This window comes from Calonectris borealis, chromosome 6 (genome assembly GCF_964195595.1).
Source record: "Calonectris borealis chromosome 6, bCalBor7.hap1.2, whole genome shotgun sequence".
Classification (NCBI taxonomy): Eukaryota; Metazoa; Chordata; class Aves; order Procellariiformes; family Procellariidae; genus Calonectris; species Calonectris borealis.
The window spans coordinates 43,039,145-43,066,756 of NC_134317.1; the positions used below are offsets into that span (position 1 = coordinate 43,039,145).

The 27,612-nt window shown below is 41.3% G+C and overlaps 1 protein-coding gene across 5 annotated transcripts in view; it reads left to right on the plus strand.

The window, feature by feature from the left end:
• The first annotated feature begins 6,309 nt into the window (after positions 1 to 6,309).
• The window catches only part of TRAF3IP1 (TRAF3 interacting protein 1), a 44,338-nt gene continuing 23,035 nt past the window's right edge, over positions 6,310 to 27,612 (plus strand). For 4 of the 5 annotated variants that reach the window (XM_075153808.1, XM_075153811.1, XM_075153810.1 and 1 more), the window contains exons 1-7: positions 6,310 to 6,526; positions 7,371 to 7,439; positions 13,117 to 13,278; positions 15,158 to 15,298; positions 15,445 to 15,915; positions 17,101 to 17,178; positions 23,952 to 24,027. In XM_075153808.1, the coding sequence (XP_075009909.1) occupies positions 6,404 to 6,526; positions 7,371 to 7,439; positions 13,117 to 13,278; positions 15,158 to 15,298; positions 15,445 to 15,915; positions 17,101 to 17,178; positions 23,952 to 24,027 (1,120 nt within the window). In that variant the 5' untranslated portion in view covers positions 6,310 to 6,403. The remainder of the gene's footprint in view (positions 6,527 to 7,370; positions 7,440 to 13,116; positions 13,279 to 15,157; positions 15,299 to 15,444; positions 15,916 to 17,100; positions 17,179 to 23,951; positions 24,028 to 27,612) is intronic. The other variant, XM_075153809.1, reaches the window with a different exon arrangement.

Sequence of the window (27,612 nt, forward strand, 5' to 3'; positions counted from 1 at the left end):
ATAAATTTTAAGGAAATTAAACACCAACTGTCCATGAAAAGCTTCTGCTGTACCAAGTGGAAAAGACCATAATTTCCATTGTGGAACCAACCGCTGGCCTGTTAGGAAATCCTAGCTCTGCTTCTGTACAGTCATACTGTGGTCTTCATTTCCATCTGCTCTGTTGTGCTGAGTAAGAGAAGGGCTCCTTGTGAGGACCTCCCTCTGGTGTCCCATGGGGTGGGCTTTAGTGTGTCATATGGGCCCAGGAGGTCACAGTAGGGTTTTAGAAGAGCTGGAAATAGTGTCCCCTGTGTTTCCAATGCTTGGTTATTCAACCAGAGGAATGCTTGTTCTAATGCTGTTTTGTGTGAATGCCTTTCCTTGGCACTTTTTGAAGAAAAAGCATTCGTCTGTATTTAAGGTCCAGCAGGACTTGGACTTTCAACCTCAGTGCTTGCTTCTGGTGCCTGAACGACAAGGGACAACAGTCCTGGGCTGTTTCCCAGCTAGACCTTGGGGCTGGCAATGGCTGTCCTCGCAGAAGGAAGGCATCTTTGGAGTCCTCAGTGCAAAAGGAGGGGTTGGAGCCAGCACAGCTCATGGGAAAGGAAAGACCCCTTCTTTCCTTTGAATTGCCCTCTATTCTCACCTCCTCATACCTTTTGATTGAGCCAGTGAACCAGGTCCCAGGTGTGGAGGGTCATATATATATGTTCTCATAAATCACCGGTGGTTTTCATCTGTCTCCAGTTCAGTCGCAGGGTGAAGAGGCAGAATCCAGACCTGGAGTGTCACAAAGCAAGCTCAGGAGCACTGCCAGTGACTTACAGGCACATTGCTAGCTCGAGGCTGAGGATTACAGTGGATAGAGAGTTGCTGAAATGTGCAAACATCACACGTTTCTTGAAGTAGAATGGTACTGCATGAAATCTGGATACAAATTGCATGGGGAGATTGAGTTGTGCAGAGGAAGATGGATGGTCATTTCAGTAAAATTCAAAAGTTCTGCTTATTTGCAAAACTAGACTATAAAAATGCAAGTGTGCTGCTGCGCTCTGAATGACAAGCTTTTCTGATTACAAGAGAAATAAAAGCCAGCATGGAGAGCTTTAGCAGAGGCTGGCGAAAGGAAACTAGCACACAGACAAAATTTAAAGAAAAGGAGGCTGGGGTGGATCCAGGGAACGAAGTGACACTTTGTAGAGACCCAGCTCTCATGAAAGTTACTGCTTTCAATTTCAGTTACGGCAGGGCAGGTCGAATAGATCCACACCATAACTGCGGGCATGATACATTACATGGCTTCAATAGATCCAGAGGGAACTGTTTCTCCTGATAAAAGAAATCTGATGGTGCACTATACATCCATTAATTGCAAAAATTCTTTTTATATGATTTAACAGAATAAATCAAACAAACCTTTCCATTAACACTCCCTGGAGTAAACATATTGCAGCTTCCAGGCTGCTTATTGTGGTTTGGGTCTTATCTAATACACCAAACACAACTGGCCAAACCAAATTTATGCTAGGGTCCTGAATGGTCCCTCCATTACCCTCCCTCCCTACCTTAAGCAGGTAAAGATAAGAAAACCAAACTATTTTTAAAAGTTTTGTATAGAATCTGTACTGAAATGATTGAAACCAGCAGGAAATATCTATCTAGGAAACTACACAGCTCTGTTTGTCTAGCCATTATCTCCGCACAAAATGTATTTACTGTGTGTTTTATCAATTGATTGTTTTCATAGCTGTAAAAATAATTCACAAAAGTAATTCACCTCATTTCTCCCTTGCTTTCCACAACGCAGAGCTCCTGAGACACAGAATCTTTTTGTCACCTTGAGAATGGAAAGGCCACAGCAGGCCCGCTTCACCCTGATCCAGGCAGGATCAGCCAGCGAGCTGCGTCCGTAGCTCTGGGACACGTCTCGCGAGCTGGGTTGTTGCTAGATGGCAGGGGCAGGGCAGCAGAGCCTCTGCAGAGCTGGAAGTCCTACAAAAACATCTCATGGCAAGCAGCCAGGAAATGAAACAAATACCAGGGGCCATGCCAAGCCCCAAAAGAGGTATGTAAGAGGCCAGGACCTCAGCTGGCAGAAAAAAGGTTTGCTGAGATTCATCCTGTATTCAAAAAACTAAAATGATGTAGAAGGTGCCTATGACTCTGTATTACTTGTCACCAGGTAGGCTGGTACAAAGAAGTTCTTTCTGCCATAGACTTTATCCTGTTGGACGTGGTTCAGATTTTGAAGTGTGTTTTGAAGCGTAAAGTCACTTTTACACTTTCACAAGAGATACTGAGCACTTTAAAATGTCTGCCCACTTCGTTACAGTACCAGACTGGAGCCAAGCAGTCACTAGCATCTGTCAGTGTGTTGCACTGGTGAGATGGAACCCAGCTGCCTTGGAGAAGAGGGAATGTGTGCTGGAGATCTTTATCCAGCACACAGGGGAAAGGAGAGGAGAAGGTTCAAGCAATTGGTGTCTGAACCTGGATTTTGCAACCTGCAAGTCCAAAGTTTCATGGAATAAAATGACTTTTCTTACTGCAAGCACTGGCTTAGCAATGCAGAGCCAGCAATGGGGAATACCCTTGGTGTCAAATGCCAGCTTCATTCTCCTTTCCAAACTGCGTAGGTTCCCCATCATTGACTTTTCTTGCAATTAGAATTAAATAGTAAATGAAAATGAAAAATCATTAGCCCCAGAGCTATAGTCACTAATTTCTTCATGGCTTATTGGTGGGAGGACAGCTAATTAACATGACACAGAACACGGAAAATCTCACTGGTTTCCATATTGCAGGTGTTGGGCTCGTGCAATTGCCTTTTAGGACAAGGGAACTGCATAAGTGGTCCCGGGTGGGAGCTCTGCTCACTGTGAAGTCCCATCCTTGGAGCCTGCTTTCTGAAATGTTCACAAGATGACGCCACATCCAAGTGTCTCTGGTATGTCCGTGCCAAGTGAAAATGGTTAGTTTTCCGCTGCAGTGAAGTTGTGCTGTTAAAGCAGCAGGGAAGAGAGGGCACAGTCACAACGCTTAGTTTTCCATGTCAAGGTTAAAAAATTGCCAGTGTAGCACAGAGTGTGGATTCATTTGTCTGAGTTTATTTATCAGATAAACCTGGACTACTGGTGGAGCATGACTGGTCCCAACCTAAGTGGGTGTATAGATGAGGCCCCAGGGTAGGGGGAGGTCTGGGAAGCAAACTCTTGCCACTGTCAGGAGAACCTACCTCAAGACTTTAGATTGGATACCAATTTTCTGAATAATTTTGGAAGCCAGAGACTATATTTACAGAAAATAGTAAATATATCTAAATAGGCCTTCTTGTAAAAGGATATAAACTGCTTTCAGGGAGTGCAATACACACTCCTTGAAGTTTTGTAACTTTGGCGACCACGCTTCTCATGTGGAGATGCTGCGTGGCAAAGCCGGTATCAGTTCTGGAGTTGGTGGCAATAGGATAGGAGAGAGATCCCTGACAGAATAAAGCATATCCAGAGATGAAGACAGCATGGACTTCTACAGAAATCTATGGCAGCTATAGGCTTTTTTAAATCTACATTTTTCAAGGCATCTTGCAGAACCTCCAACCAAATATTTCAGGCCTGTGCAGCATCAAAACACAATTACTTCAAATCATCTAGGAGCAAAGATGCACAGTATGTACCAGCAGCATGTACCATGCAAAGATGCACAGTAGTTTGTGTTTCACCAGTTTCCTGCTGATCTTCAAAAGCGTACTGTCTTCACAGTGATTTGAACTATACATTTGATATGTTTACCTATGGGCCGGAGTAATTTTGATGGTTGATAATAATCCAAATAGTGTGGGACTGCTGGACAAAATTCCCAATTCCACATTGACTAGCAGCTCAAAAGGCAAAACATGGCTTTTAAGGGGTGGTAGTAATTTAGAAGGCAAACAAACCCACAGCTGTTTAAAGGAGGATAGGGGATTAGAGAGTTCAAGAGCGCATTGAGAGCAGACGGCTGTCTCCCAAGCAAATGCCGTTGTTTCTATGTCTCGGGCTCTTTCTGTGGACTTGGTTTGGTTGCTGTTCTTGATGTTAGGGTAAGGGGTACTGTGTGAATGTTTATTTCTGCCTGAGGAACTGATTTTAATGTAAACTTCCCAAATCCTATACCACGGAGATCTTTGGAGAAGTTCCACTTGGTTTAGAATTCTGCACAATTACAAACTGTTTGGTTTCCTGTTACCTTTTTAAAAAGTCTTAAAACTGAGAAACCCAGCGAAGCACGAAAGCCTGCTAATATTTATCATAGTCAGCAACAGAAATTTTGTTCTAACATAATGCAGTTTGTATGTCCTTCCATGTTACTGATGTCCTGATACTGGTATCCTCACACCTGAACTAGACATGTCTTTGAGGCAGACAGTGGGTGATTTCTGTTGTCAAGCTGCATCTATATTTTACAGCAGCATTTGGTAGCTCAGCTGATACGGGTTGGAAACTGCATGTATACATGTGTGCGCTTAAGCTACTGAGTTCATAAGGTGATTCGAGACTGGAGATAGTATCCTGCTGTTTGTGGCATGCAAAAAGAAAACAGAGGTAGGGAGCTTTACATTCGTGCTGCTGGGCCTTGAATATTTGGCCAGCAGTATGTACCATGGTGCTGTCTCGCTGCTTTCCAGCCTATTTCTGCAAAGAAGTTCTGCTGTATTAAGTCAAACTAGCGGCTGGAAAGGTCAGAGTCCCTTCCTCTGGGAGGAGGCAAACTTTGGAGGAAGGGGCAATGTATGTTGATGTCTACTCCTGCTTGTGATGGTGGTGAATTGCTCGAAACAGTAAGATTTTCTGCCACCCTTTTGGTGTTAGGATGGCTTTTGGCACATGTTGGAGATCTGTGAATCTTCTCTTGATCCATTCGTACGCTGCTTTTTCTCTTATTGATGCTGTGTGGTCAGCTGAATTTCCTACTGACATTTTCAGCAGGATTGGTCTCAGCTTGCCCAACGTCTGTGAACAATTCTAGTCCAAGGTCCTTGAAAAGACTAGGTCTCCAGACTAAACTTAAAGCTATCTGTTTTATAGTCTTCTTTCAATTCCAGTGCCTCCCTTTAGGTTCACAGGGATTTGTGGAGACTTTGTGGGTTGCTAGCTTTTGGTTCTTCAGTTAAATTGAGCTGTTCTTCCTCGGGGTACTACCTCTTCAGCAAAATGTGCATGCCAAAGGTTAAATTTAACAAAACCTCTGAGATTCCTTCTCAGGCATCTCAGACACTTCATGGAGGGCCGGTGGCAGAAATCCAGATAAACCACATGATTCCAAAATAAACAACCCTCTTCCCCAGAGCAGCTTCTTCCCACTCTTCTTGCTTCCTCTGAGACCTCTTCCGATGCACTTGGATGCAGAAGCTGTCAACACCTCCTCTTCTTCCCAGGCTCACCAGATCCTGTAGTCACAGCCTGTCTGGGAACCTCATCAATCCACCAGTGTGTTGGGCTGGGGGAAGACAGACATCGCTTCCCTGCAACCACCTGCTCTCAGGAGCCCACGTGTAATTACCCTGTCAGCATGGAAGCCATCCGCTTCCGTTCCTCTGCTGAAAAAATAACGTCTTTCCTTCCCTGAACTAATACCAGATAAATGTGCTTTGTAACGTGTCTCTTTTTTTTTTCCTAAATCTGATTCATTCTTCTAAGGTTGTTTAGCAAGGCAGGCGAGCTGGAGCTGTAAGTTGAAGCACAGCAGCACAGCCCCCACGCAGCCCTGTTGAAGTTCAGCTTTCCAACATTAATGGTCAAGACTGGCCAAGCAGAAAAGCAGTATTTTCTTTCTCAGGTTCCCAAACCTGGTCAGGGAGATCGGCAGCGACATGGAGGCTGGGGAACAGCCAGGTTTTTGCTTGTCGATGAGGGCTGCTATGGGGTGAGGATGAAGTGGGTTGCAGGGACCGTGTAGTACGCTGTCTGCTGGCAGTGGGCCTGCAGGAGATGAGGTCGGTGCTGAGGGTCCTGTGCTGTTCTTTAGTGGCCGTGGCCTGGCTTTCCTAGGAAGTGTGACGCGGGATTAGGCATCCTTCGCTCTTACTTTCTACTTCTTTATTTCAAGAAAAATTAAAAAAACAACCCCAAAAGATACAATTGCAAGTTTCTGAGCACTGTTTATCTGCTGATTATTCAAACAAAGGGCTGGGGTGTGACTAGTTCTGTGGGACGAGAGGCCTTGGGGCTGTTTCCAGGGACTCTTCCCTCAGGCCCAGGGCGGGGGAGGACAGGGCCTAACCAGGCCGCCGGGCCGGTTGCTAGGGCCGCGTTGTGCCTAGCAACCGCCTGCCCCGGCTCTGCGCTTGCGCAGTGAGGCGCCCTGCGTCGCGGTGCAGGCCGGGAATGCTCGGAGCCGCCGGTGGCGGCGGCGGCGGCGGCGGCGCGGTCCCGCCGCCGCTATGAACGAGGCGGTGGTGCGGCGGACGCAGGAGTCCTTGGGCCGAGTGATCCGCAAGCCGCCACTGACGGACCGGCTGCTGAGTAAGCCGCCCTTCCGCTACCTGCACGACGTGATCACCGAGGTGGGCCGGGAACCGGCCTGCGGGCCCGCTCCGCTGTTGCTAGGCAACAGGGCCTGGCTGCGGGCTCGGTCGCCCCCTGGCGGGCGGGGGTGTGGCTGCCCTGGGGCAGGGGGGGAGAAGGGGTCCCCCAGGCGTGGGGCTGTGGGGGGGCTCTAGCGGGGGGACACCCGCGGCCCTGAGCGCTCCCTCCCCCGGGAGGGGGGACCCTGACGCCTTTCCGGGGTCCCGGGGCCTGTGCAGGGCTGGGTGGCACACGCAGGTCACGGCTGCAGGGGGTACGCTCGGAGCAGCAAGTGAATCTCGGGGTTTTTAGGGTAGTGAGTAAGTCTCGGGGGTTTTAGGGTGGCTGGTGGTGGTTAAGAGCAGACGAGGGGTCTGACTTCTTCCCTCAGGCTGATGTGAATTTGACCTTTCGTGAAACCTGCTAGTAGGTTGTTTTTCCACCTCACATTTAAAAAAAAAAGTCTTCATTTTTATATTTACCGAGCTGCTGCTTTTATATATAGGGACATGTAAACAAGTCAATAAGGGAATAACGCAGAGCTGCGTTTGAAATGCATGTGCTGGTGTTTACGTTGTGAATCTTTCGGATTCACCAACCATCAAGGTTAAAGGTGGAATTAAATAGGAAGGGAGGCCTGAGCCATAAGCAAGGATTAAGTCTCGTTGTTCGAGAGCATGTTCAGAGACACAGCAGTCCTCTGAACCTGCTCTAGAAATAGTTCTAAATGAGGTATCACCTCTGAAAGCAAATAAGGCCAACATATTTCCTATTGCCACACAAGCTTTATTGAAAAGAGGCCTTCAAGTGTTCTTAACTTACTCCTTTTCTTCTATTTTGAAGGTAATTAGAGTGACAGGTTTTATGAAAGGACTTTACACGGATTTCGAATTGAAATCAGATAACGTTAAGGTGGGTATGAAACTTCCTTATTTATTTAGCTGTAATACTAGTATTCTTTGAAACTTGCCATGAGGTACTTTTGATCTTTTCTGCGTTCAACATCAAGGACCTGTCTTTAGTTTTGTGAAAAAACTGCAAAAGCTATTGCCTGTCGGTTATATTATGCATGGGGTGAACACCTATAGGTTACATTTGTGAATGTGACACAAACAAGCTGTTGTGTGCGAAGAACTGTTTCTGTAAAGATCTCAAAACAGTTACATCAAGTCTAGGTTTCCAAAATACTGTTGTGTTACAGATGAAAAGAATCATTATGTAGCAAGATTGCCTTGAAGTAGTTAGGCATTGATAATAAATCACAAACACTAGAAATCCACACACAGCTTTCTAAAGAGTCTTGTGGTCTCTCGATGGAACGTATGGTTTTATATTTATTGCTTTATATATATGTGTGTGTGTATACACATATATATATCCTGTATACCTATACACAGTAAATATTCTTGCTTAATAATTGCCGAGGCATTCATCTAGTATATGCGTTCCACAATAGGCTTATTACAGTACACAAAAGGCTAATTACTGAAAGAGGAGGTTAATGTTATTACTGAAAAATGCTTTTCTTAACTACAAGGGTGACTTTAGTCTTTTTTTGCTGCTCTTCTATTGTCTGCCTCTTTGAGCTGATGCTGACTTCAACTACCGACTTGATTGGAAACTTTGGCAAATAACGCAGTGTTTGTATGTTGTTAGTTGGACAGCTACATCCGCTGGTGATTGTTTAACATAGCAACTGAATGTATGAGGTCTATGAGCCTGGCTTGTCACCCATACAGCCAGTTGCATGGATGTTTTATGCACTTCTTGCAGCTAATTATTGATCTGATATGTACGTTTATTTCTGTGACTGTTCTTATTGTTGTTGGAATAACCAAAATCTAAATTAGTTATACAATGGATTGTTGGTTTTGTTGGTATTGTCCCTGTTGAAGCTTGTCAATCGTTTCCATGATGGAGAGTAGCTTAACACATGCTGCCTTTTCTTTGGAGAGCACTGTGCATTTTATTTGTGGATCAAAAAAGCAGGTTTCCTCAGCAACTCCTGAGTAGGTTTTTGTTTGTACCTACACACTGTGATAGCGGTGAAGTTGCACCAGTCTTGAGTACCTCTCTGAGAATTTCTTTCACAGTCCATGAAATCATGGTTTTCTAGAGTTCAGGCAGAGGAGATCAAAATGTTGTAATGTGGGGGCAAACATCTCTAGCTTGTGTTCTTCTTTTTAAGACACTAGTCAGGAGAAAGACTTGGCTGTCACAGGATGCTTCCTTACTGTGATTTCATAGAAGCATAGAATAGTTTGGGTTGGAAGGAACCTTTAAAGGTCATCTAGTCCAACCCCCCTGCTGTGGGCAGGGACATCTTCAACTAGATCAGGTTGCTCTTGAATGTTTCTGGGGATGGGGCATCTACCACCTCTCTGGGCAACCTGTGCCAGTGTTTTACCACCCCCATTGTAAAAAATTTCTTCCTTATATCTAGTCTAAGTCTGCCCTCTTGTAGTTTAAAACTATTCCCCCTTGTCCTGTCGCAACAGGCCCTGCTAAAAAGTTTGTCCCATCTTTCTTATAAGCCCCCTTTAAGTACTGAAAGGCCGCAATAAGGTCTCCCCAAAGCCTTCTCTTCTGCAGGCTGAATAACCCCAACTCCCTCAGCCTTTCTTCACAGGAGAGGCGTTCCATCCCTCTGATCATCTTTGTGGCCTCCTCTGGACCCGCTCCAACAGGTCCATGTCTTTCTTGTGCCGAGGGCTCCAGACCTGGACGCAGCACTGCAGGGGGGGGTCTCACCAGAGCGGAGTAGAGGGACACAGTCACCTCCCTCGACCTGCTGGCCACGCTGCTTGTGATGCAGCCCAGGATACGGTTGGCCTTTGGGCTGCGAGTGCACATTGCCGGCTCATGTCCAGCTTTTCATCCACCAGGACCCCCAGGTCCTTCTCGGCAGGGCTGCTCTCAATCCCTTCATCCCCCAGCCTGTACTGATACTGGGGGTTGCCTTGACCCAGGTGCAGGACCCTGCACTTGACCTTTTTGAACCTTATGAGGTTCACACTTCTCAAGCTTGTCCAGGTCCCTCTGGGTGGCATCTCATCCCTCAGGCATGTCAACTGCACCACTCAGCTTGGTGTCATCTGCAAACTTGCTGAGGGTGCACTCGATCTCACTGTCTATGTCATTGATGAGGATATTAAACAGTACCAGTCCCAATACGGACCCCTGAGGGACACCACTTGTCACCGATCTCCATCTGGACATTGAGCCATTGAGCACTACCCTCTGGATGCGTCCATCCAACCAATTCCTCACCCACCGAACAGTCCACCCATCAAATCCATACCTCTCCAGTTTAGAGAGAAAAATGTTGTCAAAGGCCTTACAGAGGTCCAGATAGACGACATCTGTAGCCCTTCCCAGGTCCATCATAGAAGGCCTCTAGGTTGGTCAGGCAGGACTTGCCTTGATGAAGCCATGCTGGCTGTCTCGAATCACCTCCCTGTCCTCCATGTGCCTTAGCATAGCTTCCAGGAGGATCTGTTCCATGATCTTCCCAGGCACAGATGTGAGACTCACTGGCCTGTAGTTCCCCAGGTCTTCCTTTTTTCCCTTTTTAAAAATGGGGGTTATGTTTCCCCTTTCCCAGTCAGTGGGAACTTCACCGGGCCTGCCACAACTTCTCAAATATGATGCATAGCGGCTTAGTAACTTCATCCCCCAGTTCCCTGGAAATTTCCTTTGGAGTTGCAGAAAATCAGGAGAGTAATCTTTATGCAGAGACCAAAACTATCCATAGAGAACTAGACCCTGAGAGCAGCAGCCAGAGGCGATGTTGTGAATAGCTGTATATATTTCTATGTGAGGGTGATCTGCTTTACGTAACTCTAGGGAATGATGCTCACCTGGTGTGATGATCTGGCAGATACACAGACTTGGGATGGGCAGGATGCTTTCAGAAAAAAGAAAAGGTTTGTACCCACTGTGAAATAGTCCCAGTGCTGTAGTCCACAGTCTGCCTGCTGTGGGCTGGGGAAAATTGGCAGTTGCTCTTTGCGAGCTGGCTGTGCTGTGCCTTGCAGATCACCAGGTGCATAGGCTGAAATTGGAAAAGCCCAAAGCTTGTGGTCCAGCCCCTGTGGCGGCTGGGCTTGGCTGCTGGTCCGGACATCCCCTTACATGCTACGCAGAGTCATGCACACGTACGTGCAGCAGCTGTCTGCGTTTCTAGTTTCAACTCACCTCTCCCACCTGGACATAGCAGTCGGGTCCTAAAGTACCCGCTGTTTCTTCTGTGCTACCTTTTATGTCTCCACTGTTGGGATACATTGCATGGATAGCTGGTCCCCTCCTCCTGTGTAGAAAGAAGTGGGAGGCAGGCTGGAAGCATCCCATGAACCAAATCTGCCCTGCAGAGCATGCACGTGGACCTCACTGAGTTCTAGTTTGTTTCAGGGATGTAGAGTCAAAGCAATTAATGGAAGAGAGATGTAAGGGAAATGTGTAGCGTGAGGATAGCTACATCGGGTGGTATTACTGTCTCTGTGTTTATTGGAAAGTTTTGTCTCGTTTGGTCTAGTAAAAAGTTGTTCTCTTATAAATGGAAAGATTGGATATCAGACTTGCTCTTTTAATCTTCCACATCAGCTTTATATACATACACAAAGAAGTCTTTATATTTATATATATATGTAAAGTCTTACCACTGGAATAGTGGAGATACCTTTGTTTGAAAGCTACCCAATAGAAAATATTTTCTTAAGCTCTCAGCACTGTTTCAGATGTTTGTTTCTATTTTGATAGAACTTTGTTTACTGATGCAGGTAGGAGCCATAGATTTCTCACTGGGTTCTTGAGGATTTCTTGTATGGACAGAACACACCGATAACATGACTGCTGAAAATGACGAGGATGTAGGAGAAAATTTTGGCTCTTTATTTGAAAACTTGTTTAGTTTAGAATAGTGTCCTGTCTCCTTCCCTAAATTAATAGATTGCATATGTCCTTGGAAGGATGGACAACTATTTTAATAGAATGTTGCAGTATTTCCTTCCTTTCCTTTTTTATTTTTGAAATGCGGGGATCACTGGTGAGGGTGAAGTGCTCCTGATGTTAATGGAGACAATCTGAAAATCCCAGCTATGTGGCAATTGTTTGTTTTAATCCTTTCAGAAGAGTCAAAGACGGGAAGTACCCTGCCTCTGGAGACTCTCTTCCCACGCGTTTAACTATCATTCATGGGCTTGCAGCAGAACCCAGTTCTTGTTTATGGAGAGTGGCTCTGGGACTTGAGATAACACATGAACAGCTCTATTAAGCTCCAGTGCCACAGGGGTAGATAGTGCTACCAGGTGCCCTGTAAGGAGTGTTGGCCTTGCTCAGCTGAGGAAATGCTGGCTTCTGTCGCTTTCCTCTGTATCGGTAAATCTGTCAAATTAGATCGAGGTCATTCTGGATCTGTGCACCTGAGATACTCAGACAGTAAGTGCAGTGCAAAATCAGGTGTATTACTGGATAATGACAACTGCTCCTTTTCTGAATTAACTGAAATGGCAGTGATCCGCTTTTCAGTTATCAGTTTGAATGCTGTAGTTTATATTCTTTTGAACCCATGCCTATTAAAACATGCATACAGAATTCTTCTCACATGGGTTTACTTTTTAACAGGCTAGTAAAATACTTTCTTTATCTCCACTCATGACTGTAAAGGATGAGTGAGTAGACTTCTGTGCTGAGCCTGGTAAATATTCCTTGAATTTTATTATGTTTTATTAATAAAAACCTTTTTTTCCCTCCTGAGTATTCTGCAGCTGCAGAGACTTCACACCATGATTTCATTCTCTGGGCTAGGAACCCTCCAATAAAATTTTACTTGGTGGGGGTTGGTTTATTTTGTCTTTATTTTTTTTCCTATGATTTTGCATAATCACCAAAAGCCATCATCTTTACTGAAGGGCACTTGGGGAAAGTTGTTTGTAAAGTATAATTATAAAACTAAAACACATCTGGTAATTGCGGAGATAAAAATATGTGCCTGTATCCCTTTCCCACCATCTTTCGTATGTTTTCTTTACTTACTGTTAAGTCTGGTTTGTAAAGTATGCATACAAGCATGAAAGTCCCTCAATTTAGGCTCATATAAGTCCCATAACTTTGTGACTTCTGTGCTGAAAAATATTCAGGGCAAGAACTGCCTTTCTGAGCAATATCTGCTGTAACAGTCCTGTTATAACTCTTCAGTGATTCTTTTGGTAATACTTGCAATCATTTCTTAAACAAAACTTTATCTTCTTTAACATGTAATACTTGAAAATGGAGTGCCAAGGGTCTTGCCAAGCAGTCATAAAATGCACTGGAGCTCAATAATAAACATATTGAAAAGACAAAGTTACACCTTCACTTTGGTCATTCCAGTTCAATTTCATCCGTTATCAAAGCTGTCATTTCTTAATCAGAAATAAATAGCTAACTATAAATCAGGGGCAGCCCTCTTTCCTGACCTTAGAAACCACGTGCTGCTCTTGTATGAGTGCTTTCTGCAACTATTCCTCTCATCAGAGTTTTTCTAGTCTTTAGGTGGTGTGCGGAATTATTTTGGAGTCTCAGTATTATTTCTTAATTGCTCTTTTACCAGGATAAAGATGCCAAAATCAGCTTCCTTCAGAAGGCAATTGACGCTGTTGTAATGGTAACAGGAGAGCCACTGTCAGTAAAACCAGCGCGTGTGGTGGCTGGACATGAACCTGAAAAAACCAATGAATTTCTTCAAGCAATTGGGAAATGTTGCTTAAATAAAGTATGACATTACTATATATATTTTATACACATAGTGATATATTGTCAGAGCTTATTTGTAACAGACTTTATTGACACTCATCTGCTATTTTTAATTACACAAGATAAGGTCACCACTTATGTTAATAACAACAGATAGATGGTATATGATCCTTAGCAGAGTTTGAGGCAGGTCCTCATTCAAATACGTTCTAGATACTTTAGTGCTTTTAATGTATACTGGTTTTTATTTTTCACCTTACTCATTGGTCATTAATAACATTTATTTGGTTTGAAGAACAATATGAAGCTTCAGAACTTTTAAAACTTTGGGATGCAGACACATTAATTATATGCCACCTTTGACTTTGTCTCCTTTAACATTTCAGTCAAATCTCTAATTCTGTAATGAAAGTCGTTTTTCCAATTGCTGCTTTTTTTTTTTTTACTTTTTTTGCACATGGAAATGCAGCAAAAAAGAAATTTGATAATCTGTCAAAATAACTGCAGGGGCGGTTCTTAAAATAATTGTTGCATTCTTAAAATAATTGTTGCATTAAAAGTAATTTAAAAATTAGAAGTAATGGGGATCCTTTGTTTATAGGTATTACAGAGATTTTTGAAATACAAAGGTATTATCTAAACCCCTTGAATTAATGAGTGTGAAGAAATTGTGTATAATTAACTGTGAAATACTACAGTGTTTACAGGCTGCCTGCAAGTTTAGTTTGGATTATCTTTGCCTGATAATCTACTCATTTAAATTTATGTTATTTTGTTTTAATTAGCTGAGTGCTATGAGCTTCTTCCTTATGAATTGCTTGAGATCAGGGAGGAGGAAGTTGATAAACATATGCACAGAGACTGGACGAGTTTGAAAATGTGCTTGATGGAACAGCTTTGTAGAATGTTGTGATGAGATTTAATATCCAGAGGATATAGTCTACCCATTTGAGCTAAGACAATTAGCTCCTTGGCTTTTATTGTGAAACATAAGCTTGATGTGCATCGGGAAAAAGATTTCCTTCAGTCACTAGCTTGATACTTTTAGTGCTAAGCTGAGCACACTGCTTGGAGTTACTTAGTTCAGGCAAGTGTTGCTAATGTACAGAAGTTAGTGTCCAAATGTGAAAACCCACAAAAATTCATAGTTTTGCATTTACAAACCAGGAGAAAATCAGGAGTCAACCCCCAGGGCAATATCAGTTCTAGTGATCTAAAAGCTGTTCCTGTTTCAGGAAGAATTCCCCAGCAACATGACGATTTTTTTTTTTTTTTTGTTAATGTAATCAAACTCTGCCACTTGAACATGAAAACATGACATTAGCTTGCTGTCTGAATGATCTAATTTAATAATTGCTTTCTTAACAAATGAACTAGATGCGGAAGCTTTTTAAACTTTGCAGCTTACTTAAAGTCATTCTTAACGTAGTTTTCTTTTCTTTAGTGACTGTTGCTGATTGAGCAAGTATTAGGTGAAAGTGGATGCAAATACAACGTAGTGTGGTTTTAAGAGTGTTTAACCAACCTAGCAGTTGTGGTATAAGGATTTGTCAGTCATTTACCTTACCATTTTGAAAAATATTTAGGTGGTTGCAATGAGTATTGGCTATTGTGCTATAATACATAAAAAGTGCCATATATTTATATAGCTCTGGCACATATAATCAAATTATTACAAGAATTACAAAGAGGTGTTTGACATATAAGAGCATTATGACTCCTGTGAAAGAATGTTTCCAAAAGAGCAGAAATATAAGCTTTATTTAACCCCTTCCTGCCCCCCCCCCCCCCAAAAAAAAAAAACCCCACCAAGTCATGTTGATTACAGAGATAGGAAGAAAGGAAATATTTAATGAAATAATTTACTCATTTCAATAATATTTTTCTATTCCTTGCAGCTGTCCAGTGATGTTGCTGTAAAAAGGATCTTAGCTGGGGAAACAGCTGATGCTAAAGGGAAACCGCCATCCTCTAAATCTCGAGATAAAGCAAGCAGAGAATCCAAAATAGAAGAACAAAAAAGCCATAGAGATAAAGAGGTAGGCATTTCCAACTTTTGTGGGGTACAGGGGCTCTTTATGGTTTATTGGGGTTTTTTTAGCTTGCATTTTTGTCTGTGGAAAGTAACTGCGTGATAGAGTTGCCATGTATTGGGATTAATTTTTAGTTTTTACTTTCTTTTTAGGGTACAGGAGACACTGAAATTAAAGACAGAAGCTCAAGCAGAGACAGAAAACCCAAAGGAGATTTGAAAGAGCGTGAAGAAAGAGAAAAGGAAAGTGATAAACAGAAGAATAATGAAGACGGGCACAAAGACCCTGAAAAAGACACCTTTAAGAAAGGAGAAAAACAAGAAAGGGAAAGAAACAAAAGCAGAACAACCAAGCAAGGAAGAGAAACAGAAAAAATCAAGGGAAAAGGAGACATAGAACGAGAAGATGATCTCGAGCGTGATAAAGGACAGGAAAGAGAGAAAAAAAATGAAGGAGGAAGAGAAAAGGACAGACTGAAAGGAAGAGACAAAGATAAGGCTAGGGACAGAGAACGAGAGAAAGATAGAGATAGAGGAAAAGATCGGGAAAGGGATAGACAAAGGGACAGAGAAAAAGACGGGGAGCATTTGAGAGAACATGGAAAGGATAAAGCAGAGAAAAAGGTAATCAAAGTCTTATTTCAGAGAACAGTAACTTTTGGCATGCTGTGGTAGGGACCGAACGTTTGTTATAATGACCTTGCATGTTTGTAGTCTCTGCTCGTTTAACAATTAAGTACTTTCTTTAACAGCAACTACTCTCATGATGTGAAAGTGTCGGTGTGGATTTGATCTGGTAAGAGTGTGACTGAAGCCGTGTGTGTAACTTCATGTCTCTGTCATGGTATACCTTGACTTGAGCCATCAGACTCATCTGACTGTGCTTCCTGAACATCTAATAAGCAGTTTCTTTTCTGAACTCTGCATGTCTGAATTCTCCTGATCACATTACATTATGTTTGGCAGAGAGGGGTGGCCCGACTGTTGGAACTGTGTACTTACACCCTTATGTGTTTTCCCAGCAATGCATGCTGTTGTTGCAGCCATAGCCAGCTTTTGGGGAAGACGGGGCTGAAGAGAGTTCCTTTGGGCCATAACTGGTCATTAATATCTTGAGCTTACTTTTTCTGTAGCAGGACACACCGGATGGAGTTGTACATCTGTATTTTTTTTCCTGGCTTTCTAGATCAAGCTGCTTGCTTCCAGCTTGATTTTTCTTTTCTTGAAAGAACTGTTGGGAACCCATCTAGATTCTTGCAGGGGTGCTCTATTTGCAGTGGACTCTGCACATCATGTTGCATCTTTGAGAAGGAACACATCCACCATTTCCCCATACTTCAGCCCTTCTCAGTGTAAAGTCCTAAGCTGCCTTAAGAGCCATCTCTTCATTGCCTTTCATTTTGTTCTTTTTATCTTCTCTCTTCCTCTAAATATTTCCTATTCTCCTTTTCTGTTCTGTTGCGTGCTGGTTCATGGTAGAAATTCGGGATTAATGGGCATCAAAGGTGCTTCTGTTAGGAGGTAGTTTAATTTTGTTAGATGTGAGAAAGCACTTCTGTCAGTACCTGTTTGCTGGCCTTAAGGATTCTTACCTTCATGCTCTTACTCAGAAAGAACAATGTTTAACTGTCGATTTTGCTCGGTTAGTCTCGTACGCGGGGAAGGCAAGGTAAAGAGGGCATGTAGATGGATAAGAATACCGTTGTAATGTGCTGAGTTCTACTCTATGCTCGTTTTCCCTTTCACATTATTCAGGTAAGTAGCTCGCTTCTCAGCACACTGAATCTGAAGCAATTAATTTCTTTTCAGTCCGCAGATTCTGAGGAATCCACGCTTAGAAAAATGCAGAGGACCACTAAAGACAGCAAGCACCAGCCAGATAATGAGGTTAGTAGTACAGAAGATCTGGGAAGGTGAATATTGGAAGTGTTGCATTTTAGAATAATTTGGGAGTCTGCATGAAAGGAATGTAGGATTGAAAGGTAGGTAGATGACAAGTTTTAGAGATGTAAAATACATGATTGTCTACTTGGTTTACTTCATTTTCCAGATTTTACTTCTGTGTATTGATATGTTGGGTACTTCAGAAAAAATACTTATTTGTTCAAAGTTTTCTGTTTATTCCTCTGAATCTTTCCTGGAAAGCTGTTAGGGTTGGGGTTTTTTTTTGGTACTGTAATAGAAGTTATTGTTTTGGAAAGCAAATGAGTCCAATGTTGTGTCTGGGCCTGCGTTTTGCAGCTGGATGATGGTGGGGCAGAATAGCAAGTCAGTGATTGCCTCTGAACAGTAGCTGTTGCTTGTGATACCATTGTGTCTGCATCTGCTGCTTCTTGATGACCTGAGGCAATTTGGGGAATTATGGAGCCATATTGCTAAATGTTTAAAGAGTGAGACATCAATAAATTAACCTAACGCAGCTAGGCTAGGGAAAAATAGGCAGGATCCCAAGTCTAGCAGGAGTCGCTGTTGAGAGTCTATGGGCCACTGACATCATCGTGTCTTCTACATGAGATGACAAATTTATAGCTATTCTTTGACTGAAATCCAACCAAACTTTTTAAATTATTGGCACTTGGAGGGAGAGCTTATAAAATAGTTTTTAGCCTGAAGCAAATGTTCATGGCCAAGTTAAACTTCCTGCAAATTGGGTCTCTAATGGAAATTCTGAGTCTCATCCCAAACTATCGTAGTGCTCTTGGGCACCACAATAATACATTGGGGCAGTAAAGTTTCATTTCCTGTCTTAAGTGCTTTTGGGAGTGATTCCAAGGCAAGTGGGTTTATTACCTTAAATCTAGATGACTTGCTTTTCCTCTACTTGCTTGCGTAACAGTAGACGCTGCTTAGTTTTTAGGTGATGAAAACACACACTTTAGACCAGTGCATGACAAATGGTGATCTTCTTAAGACTGTGGAAGAGAGGAATGAAATGAAAATGTTCCCAATGAATTTTTAGAGCTGGAGAGCTAAGATAGCTGCACAAAGTGATTTAGAGGAAATTCCAGCATGAAATGAATTCTAATGGACGGGGGTTGATCATCCTGTCCTCACAGTAGTTTCACAGCAGGGTAATGCCTTTATTTCCAGGGATTTACCCTGATTTGAACTACTGTAACTCCATTTAAGTCACGTGGCAGTGAAACAAGTGTATTAAAAAGAAGAAGGGAAATGGTTTATGTCTTTATGCACATGAAGAGTATTGAATCACAGTTTGTAGTGTCTGCTGCATAATTAATAAATCTTCAATATGTGTCTTTAGCTTTTTGTAAATATAATGCAAGTGAAACCATTTGAAGCAGCCCCTCTCAAGCAATGGCTGATATGCCAGTACCTAATATGTCACCCACTGTTTTCTGCCCTGAGGATTAACCTCCTCTTCTTTTCTGATTTGTTCCTGTCGTGCTCACTCACCCACTTACCCTGGCTCCTAGTCCTGTTCTCTTTATCCTCATGCTCCTAGCCACAGCTTCTCTTTCTTTCCAAGCCTAGTCTTATGTGGCTTCACGGCGTTATGAGCTCTTTGTTTTCCACTTGATTTTCATCTTGGTTCTTCCATATTTGAATTAGGCCCTTTCTTCAGACACGCTGCTTGGCAGCATAAGAACATGGAAACAGTGGGGGAAATGGGAACTTTTATTTCATTTGAGATGTCTGTGGAATTTCAGGCTGAATGGCTTCTATGCTGCATTTACTTTAGAGAACAAATTAATTTTTTTTTTTTTTCATATTCTACATATATAGCAAAGCTATCACTTAAAGCTTAGTTCCTGGCTTTGCTCCTATGAGATTAGGAGTCTAAATAAGATTCTATCTGTATTCATGCAAGTCTTAATTTTTCTTGCTGCTGAGGCCAGCTTTAAAATGCTACTTGAATTTTGACAGGTTGACTTTTTTTTTTTTTAAATGTATTTTTCTGGTACTAAAGAAACTCTGTATGTTACCTAGCATCTAATAGTCATCACATGAGCATCTGTAATTTTCTGGAACGAAAAAAAAGCAAGCGTAAGTAGGAATTAAGAAGAGACATTTGGTGAACACATGGCAAGAAGACGACTACTTGTTGTTTCAAGGCTAGCTGTTGCACTCCACGCTGTTTGTGATCAGAGCGAGTTGAGTTGTATTATGTTAGTTCTCAGTCCCTCTCGGGTACAAGTCTTGTTTAAAATGGACGCTTCGTAGCATGACTGGTTGACCTTCTAAATAATAAAGATAACTTTGCCTTTTGACAAAAGGTGATTGAGGTTGTAGAGCTTTTGAGCGTATAGTGCTGTTTATATGAAAGTGGCTGCAGAACAGGTATGTCATTTACCCCTAAGGCCAAACACGTTGGAAAAGTCTCTTCCATTTTACAGATGGCTGCCGAAACTCTTGGCTAAAGCTTTTTGTAATATCCTGTCACTTTTGGCCACTTCTATAATGAATTTATTTTTGCCCTACAACTGCATTGCTCTGGAACTGGTCACTTGAATCAGCCTCTAAGTCATATCTAATGAACTTCTATTTCTGTTGGAACTCATCTCAACTATATAATGAAACAACTACTGAATGAAAAAAAGACATAACTGCCCTAGAAACAGCAGAGAGAATAGTTCCATGGAAATCTGCCGGACATGGCTCAAATATTTTTGTTCCAATGCTGTGAATGACTCTCTCTTTTTGGTGTCAGTTATTCGTAACTGGCTCATGTAATAGAAATTCATCATTAAAACTTATGTTTTAAAAAGCAGGATTTTTCTAATAGTTCTTTTCGCGTTTGAAAGTTTTTAATTAGCAGAAGCTAACACCAATAGAACACTACCTTGTGAGCCTTCATTTGCAGACAAGGTAATTGATCTATATTTTCCTAGCAAGTTTTATCACCACGGCAGTCAAAGTGACCTTGGCAAATAGAGATCTTTCCTTGTTGCTGTTGCACACTAATAAATTGTGCCTGTTAATTATGATAGCTGTTTTAGGAATAAATACTGGGAATAAAGACAGTTTGAGGGAAGGACCAAAGAAAGTCTTCGAGGGATACATAGCTTGCAGTAAAAGCATTAGAAATGAGCTGTTTATTTGCTGAGGAATAGTCTGTTGCACAAAATTAAAAAGTGTATTTGTATATATAGTTTTATTTATGTGAAACTTTTATATTTATATACATACTATTTACATTACATGTGCAAATATACCTCCTAGCACTGTGGATCTAATTAGAAGAGAAGTCATCCAAAACATTGTGGAGGGATGGTTGAGTTAGATTCCTGTTCACAGACTTAATTCTTGTTTATTATTAGTGAACTATTGGTGGATCTGACGAATTAGAGGGGGAAGATCCCAGTGGCCTATTGATATAATGAGTTGTCCCCCTCCCTTGCTTGGGTGGGAGTGTTTTTTCTGCCTTTGGCTGTTGAGGCATGGAGTGGCCATGGCTAGAGGAGATGTATGTTAAGCATGTACAGGATTAGTTATGAGAGCAGTATAAAAGTCATTGATAGAAACTGTTCATGACATCCTTTCATTAATATAAGGGTTGGTTGTTGCATGGAAAGGGGGAGGAATTAGCAGTTTGGCAGGTTGTCTTTTCAAAGCATATTCCTCCTCTTGACCTGCTGAAATATTAGAAATCCTTGTTTTCTTATGTCTTAAAGTAAAAGTCAACCTATTTAAAGGTTAATAATGAGGACAAAGCAGCAGATTGGATGGTTTACAACAGGCTGCTGTATCCTCTCCAAATAGAAATGTAATTATTCAAAACTGGGAAGTGTGCATACATCCATCTAGGATTCCACTTTAATATGTTTTTTCCAGGATGATATAAGATGAAGTGTAAGATTTCTTTTTAATGGCTCCAGTGACTGCTTTTCAAAGTCTTGGAGCCTATGAATTTTTAAGAAGAAGAATGACCTATTTTATCTCCCTTTAGAAAGACTCAAACCATAAATATTGTGGGATTTATGTTTTTGTGTGCTACCATAGTGATTAAATTTTAGCTTTTACTTTGCACCTGTTGCCAGTGTGCACATGTGGCTCTACAAAAATGTTAAGCGGTGTTTGTAGTCACTACCTGACATAAATAAATGACTGAATCCATTCCTCTAGAAGCCCCAGCACCTATTCTCAACTTCTTTTCCACCTGTGCTAATAATTATATCACCCCAAGAGCTGCTGAAGTTTGAGTGTACCAGATGTGGCCTGCGGGCCAGACTCTGATGGTATGTAAGCTTTACTTTTGCTCCTTGCATAGTGTTGTGATTGTGAAAGATGGTAGTAATTAAGGTGAACTGAGATTAAGATTAACCACTTCAATATTAGCTATGCATTTTAGACTTCTGTCTATTTTTCTTTATAATGTGCCAGCCCTTTCTAAGAAGTGAAACAAAAGTATTGATAGCTCTGGTTGTGGGTCAAATAATAATTGTAATAATCCAGTGAAGATGGTGCAAATGAAAACTAGTTTACATCAAAGCAGGACTGCGTACTGTCTATTCGGTTAGGTTTTTGCAAAGCATAGGATGTAGGGCTTTCTTTTGGCTGATCGAATACCTGAAATTCTGAGCATGCATGTTATATTACAATCATGGAGGTGAAGGAGATGTAGTTTCTAAAGGGCCTAACTAACTGTTGGAGCTGACTCTTGCGTAGACGGCTCACTTCCCTATAAAGCACCTCCAAACAGTTCAACTTCTCAGTTTATCACAGTTGCATACTGTGATTATCTGTTGTTAATAAGCATTTCCCCTTTGTTTGTCAAGAACTATTGAGCTCGTGGTGCCTTATAGCATATAAAAAAGCAACATTTGCCTTTGAAGCAAACTTACCACCATATTCCTGATGTGTCAGCTTCATTCCCCTTCTTCATGTAGCTGTGTCTCCAGGGCCAGTGGGTACATTGTTGTAAGCTTGTAGAGGTGGGATGTTTCTCTTGTGTGGTCACCTAAAGTAGTTTGAGTAAAAATACTTAACCAGTATCCTATATTTTTAAACATCTTGTAGTGTTATTTTCCATTACGACATGTATAGTCCATTGTCCTATATGCAAGATATTATGGAAAATGAATGTTTTATTTTGTATAATTTGACAATTTTCTTTTAGAGGTTATTGGAACATATAATGTTAACATTTGCATAGAAATGGAAGAATTTGTAGTTCTCATTTACGTTATCAATATGGACATTATCAGCAGGGCTGGCAATAAATCTTGGATGTAAACTGCATGGACTGTTAATTCACACAAACTACAAAAAAGCAGATAAGGAGGAAATCCTGTGAGGTGCTAAACATATTTCAGGATTTTGTATAAGATGCAGAGATGTATTACAGGGATAGAAAGCATAGAAACATAAAACGGTATTCTATAAATCACCTGTACTACATCTGAACCTGTGTTCGGAGGTGGTTGCTTCCTCTTTAGCAGCAAATGTTGCTAATGAAATCAGGAAGTTAGGTAAAAGGACAGGAAAGTTATTAGAAGCATGAATGGCTCGTTGGAAGCTACTGGTTTATTAGGATGTACTCTCCTATAAGAAGCAGGAAGCCCTGCATGCGTGCAGAGTGGGCCAGATCCCATCACTGGCTCCATCCTCCAGTCTACACATAAGCAGAAGTTCGCCCCTTCTGCGAGCCAAGATTGGTGTAAGGAATGGACTGCCTCCTTCCCACCCTGATCCCATACCCAGGAGTTTTGTTGGGCTGGCAGGAGTCCTTCTTTACACTTTGCACCCTCTCTGGAGGCATTTGGGCCCCGGCTGTGCTTCAGGTAGTAGTAAATATGTAGTATACCCTACCTATAGTAGTGGCAGCTCTCACCCTCTGCAACATAGTGCCTTTGCAGAAAGTATTGTCGGTCAGGTGTTCTTGACTGCAGGCAGTGCAAGCTATATCCAGAGAAAACAAAATAATTCTTGTGTGTGCTTGCCTGCTTTCATTTCCTGGTCTCTCTGAATCCCTTTCAGACTAAGATCAGAGTCCTCAGAGTGTCCTGAATTTTCCTCCAGTTTGATCTTTTCCACTTTTGAACTCTTACCCTCCCTCCTGTACCAGTTGTACCTTCAGATCATCCATTGCTTGTTTGCTGGACTTTCTGGCAGGACCTATTTCTTAGTTTGTCCAGGGTCTTTGTCCAGGAAAGTTGCCATTTGAGTAAAGGACTATGCAAGTCTAGTGGCACGGTTTTTTAGTCTTTGCTTCTATTTTGGAATGAAATTTAAAAGACTTCCCAGAAGGTTAAAGAGGAACTGTGTATCTGATGTAGCTGAAACACATAGGTGACTGTAAGCATCTTACTGCTTTTGGTAGCTCACTGGTAGCTAAGCATTGTGTCCCAAGACCAGCAGTGGCATCATAGATGCTCTACAGATTTCACAAGATTGCTCTGCCTTAGATACTTCTAGTTCACATTTGGAAGCTGTCTTTACAATAATGAAATCTAATCATATAGGTTCATGTAAAAGAAAATAGCTAGCATGTATCCAGGAAAAATACCTGCAGAGTTTGAGGAAAATAGACTTGACATATTCTTAATCTTATATGTGTGAGTCAGTTTTGTAAGTGAATGTTTTTTTATGTATAATACATATAGATAAAAAAGCAACATATATAAGTAAATTTTATATATAAATATGTATTTTTTTAATATACAATTATATAAATTTGTGGGCTTTTTTTTTTTTTAAAGAGTGAAAGTCCTGCAGGAATATCAAGGCAGCCTTCAACAAAAGGATCAAGGCAACGTGCCAGACCTGGAGGAGAAGGTAACTACAGGGAGGATATTATTTCTATTAAATATGCTGGAGGGTTATTGAATAGGAATAGCATAAATATTTAAATATCCGTGTTTATTATTTTCAGTGCTTGTTTTATACACCCAGTCTGCATTTATGAATCCAATAGGCAATTTTTCTGCATGGAGTTGATACATAGAAAGTGGTACTCAGTTTAGTTTGCTCGCATTCCTCATGCACAATTGCAGATATAAATTCAGCCTGCTCTTGATATTTATTGTGTTCTCTCTGAATGGGCTTTTTTAGTTGGTCTACAACTATTTCTTTTTCTATTAGTTTCACAAAATTGTTTCTTTGCTTCACAATCTAGTAAGTTCAGACAAATATGGCTTCTAAAACTTTGAGAGTTTTTTTTTTTTCCTATCACTGAGGATTAGTGGACAGTATATCTGAGTTGATAAAATTATTGCACGTTTCCTTTACATAAAGTCACATGTAAAGTTTTGTTAAATGTTTACAGCAGAGCAGTATTTTTGTTTTAGTAAGACTTAAGATCTGTTGTTCAAGGTTGTTTTAGTAAGATGAAAGACATTTGTGAGGCAAGATGTGCTTTCCTTCAGGGGTAAATCATACAACCATGAACCCTGAATTTGTAACTTCATCACTTACTAATATTTAGGAAGAGTGCTTTTCCTAAATTTGGCTAGGGAATCCAAACTTCATTTACTTTCTGAATTTTTCAGTCGTTTCTCAAGGATCTGAAGTCTTAGTGTTTGGTCTTTAGAAATTTTGTGTTTATAAATGACAAGATCATATTTGTGAAAAAAACCCAACCAACAAAACAAAACAAAAGGCATGTTCCCTGAGATTAACTGAGTACTGGCCAGTGCAAAAAGGAATTTTCCTGGGTATTTGTTTGATAAACAGTACATCGAACCATCCACATTTGTGTAAACTTTCTGGGATTTCTTCAGTGAAAAGATGGTTGGGTGAATTCAAGACTAGCCGAACCTTTCTGAGTGATTTCCATAGCTTGAGACATTTACAGTACTGCAAGTGTAAGCTGGAGGACAGGTGAAGATAAGGTGTTGAGCAGAACCTCTGGCATTTGATGATTAAAGAAGATTCCTCTGAGTATTGAAACAACGGCATATGTCTGTAGATCTTTGACTCTCTCCAATGTCTGTCATTACAGCTGTGGTCAACAGTATTGCACCTGGGCTGGTGTCAGGCTAGGACCTTGTGGTTTGAGTTGGAACAGCGAAGGTGATCTGGGTATCAGCAGGACTGAATCCTATCCCATGTCATCTTCCAGTAGCTCAGCCAGGTGTAAGGCACCAAGCCCTGTGGCATTTCTGCTGAGAATGCTGGGGAAGGAAGGCCGGATATTTATGTGTTATCGAGGAATTATCAGCAGGAAGTGAGAATCTGTAAAAGGCCCATCTCTTTGTGCCGGCCAGGAGTCGCCTCTGGTAGCATTGTGGCCACCACCCCTGATGGCTGTGCAGTACCAGGACTCCAGACTGAATCCTGGTGGTGCTAGTCTTGACAGCAGAGGAGGAGGTAGCTCTGTAGTCGTCTCATCCTTGCTTTGGTGCTAAGTCTGTCCAGACTGTCGCTTGTGATAATAGATCTGTGGTATCCGTGCTTGCCCATTAGGAAGTGGATTGATATAAACTAATTGTATGGATTACAGGCCATTTTACCAGCCGTTGGATGATAACCTCTTCTGAGCCTTTGTTGACTGGAGCTATTTAACAAATCATCAATAAACATTCCTTCTCATCTGTCTTGCACCTGCATTAGTCATTTCTCTTTGTCTCTTAGGCAAGATTTAAGTGAAGATTTTAGTCCTGAGATAGTTTTAACTCAGTGTAATAGACAGTTGTGCCAGGCTTTACAAATAAGTAAATAATTCTGTTTTATCTGTTAAGGTGCTTCATTGCAATTGGTTATGTCACTAGCTTTTGTATGTAAGTGTATTAAATATTGTATTTGCATATTAAATGGAAACTAGATTATCTTCAGAATATCTCAAGTACTTAATACTTTCACATTAGGAAGAAAGGAATCTAAACTTAGTACTGCTAGCCCTTTGTGTAAGAAAGCCAAGAGGAAGAGCCTAGAGAAACATGTAGATAAGTTAAAAAACTGGCTGCTAACTGGAGCTCATATAACGACAGTGTAACTGCAATTTCTGTCTGTATTTAAGTGCCCTTTTCCCTCCTACTCCTATTTCGGTGACCTGATTATTTACTCTGATTCAAGTTTTCTTTCAATGGTTTTGTGCCCTAGGAGCTGATATTTTATTTCTAATGAAGAAGTCACTGTACATACATCAGTTTAACATCTCAGTTCAGAAGATTCAATAACACCTGTGAATTGATACCTGTGAAATAGCTAATTCTGGCTAAAGACATACTGTTTAGACTAATGAAGCATGAAGATCCTCATACGCTTATTCTGCCAATGTCACTATTTTTAATCTATGTAAAGAAACTGTGTTCGCAAGCATCCATGTTTTCTTTGGGTTTGTGTTTTAGTAGGTTTCCATGTCTCTGAGGCAAAATACTGTAGTTATATCAGAGTTTGGGTAGTGTTTTCATATCAACCAATAGCCATGTTTTCAAAAGGACTTGGGGAAAAAATTAAAAGGATGTTTAGGCACCTTAAATAGGCTGAGAAAGATCTGGCATTTTGGATATGAACGTCTGTTGACTTAGGAGCTTAATTCAAGTTAGTGCTCGAAAATTGAAAATTTTATGTCACATCTCATGTACTTATGTGCTGCAAGGTTTTAATAATTTTGTAGATGAAAAATACCGTCTGGATTCCATTAAATGTAGTCTTATTTTACTACTTAGTGATCCTTAGCTGATCCTATAACTTTTTTATTTCCCAAGATTTGAATATTTGTTTTACAGCCTGAACTGGCACTAAACTATAGTGACCAGACATGCCCCATTTTGTAGGATCATCCCTTCTTTAAAAAACCAGGATCTAGTTTTTCTGATAAATGAAATACGGTTAAGGACTTATCCTGTGTTTTGCCTTAAAGGCAAATATTTTAAAATACTCCTCTTTTCATGATGCATCAGGCCAGCGCACTCAGATTTCAGTTTACCTAAGAGATAAATACTTTGGGGCATTAGCCCTCTTTTTGTTCTAACACAGCAGAGCTGCAGTAGGTGAGTAAGGCTCAGAGGTGCTCCAGTAAGTCATCTAGAAGGTAGCAAAAACCTTCTGGAGCTATGCTGATGCCTGTTGCACACTGGTCTCGGTAGTTCCTGGTGATAATGATCAGAGCTTTCTATATTTTCTAATATTAACTGGAGATAAATGCACAACAGGAGAACACACAAAGGCTAATGTCATGACTAAACTTGTAATAAATAAAACTGAAGTGGTGAATGGAGGACTAGTTAAGCAAAACCAGGTATATTTGCTATCCTAGTAATTAAACCAAGTTATACCAACATTTGCTCACCTCTATTACAAACAAATTCCTAATGGTATTGGAGCAAATGTTTTGGGTTTTTTTTTTATATAGTTAATGTTACATTTATTACTACTTAGGCAACGACTGCTTTTATAGTTGCAACATGCCTTGCAGCA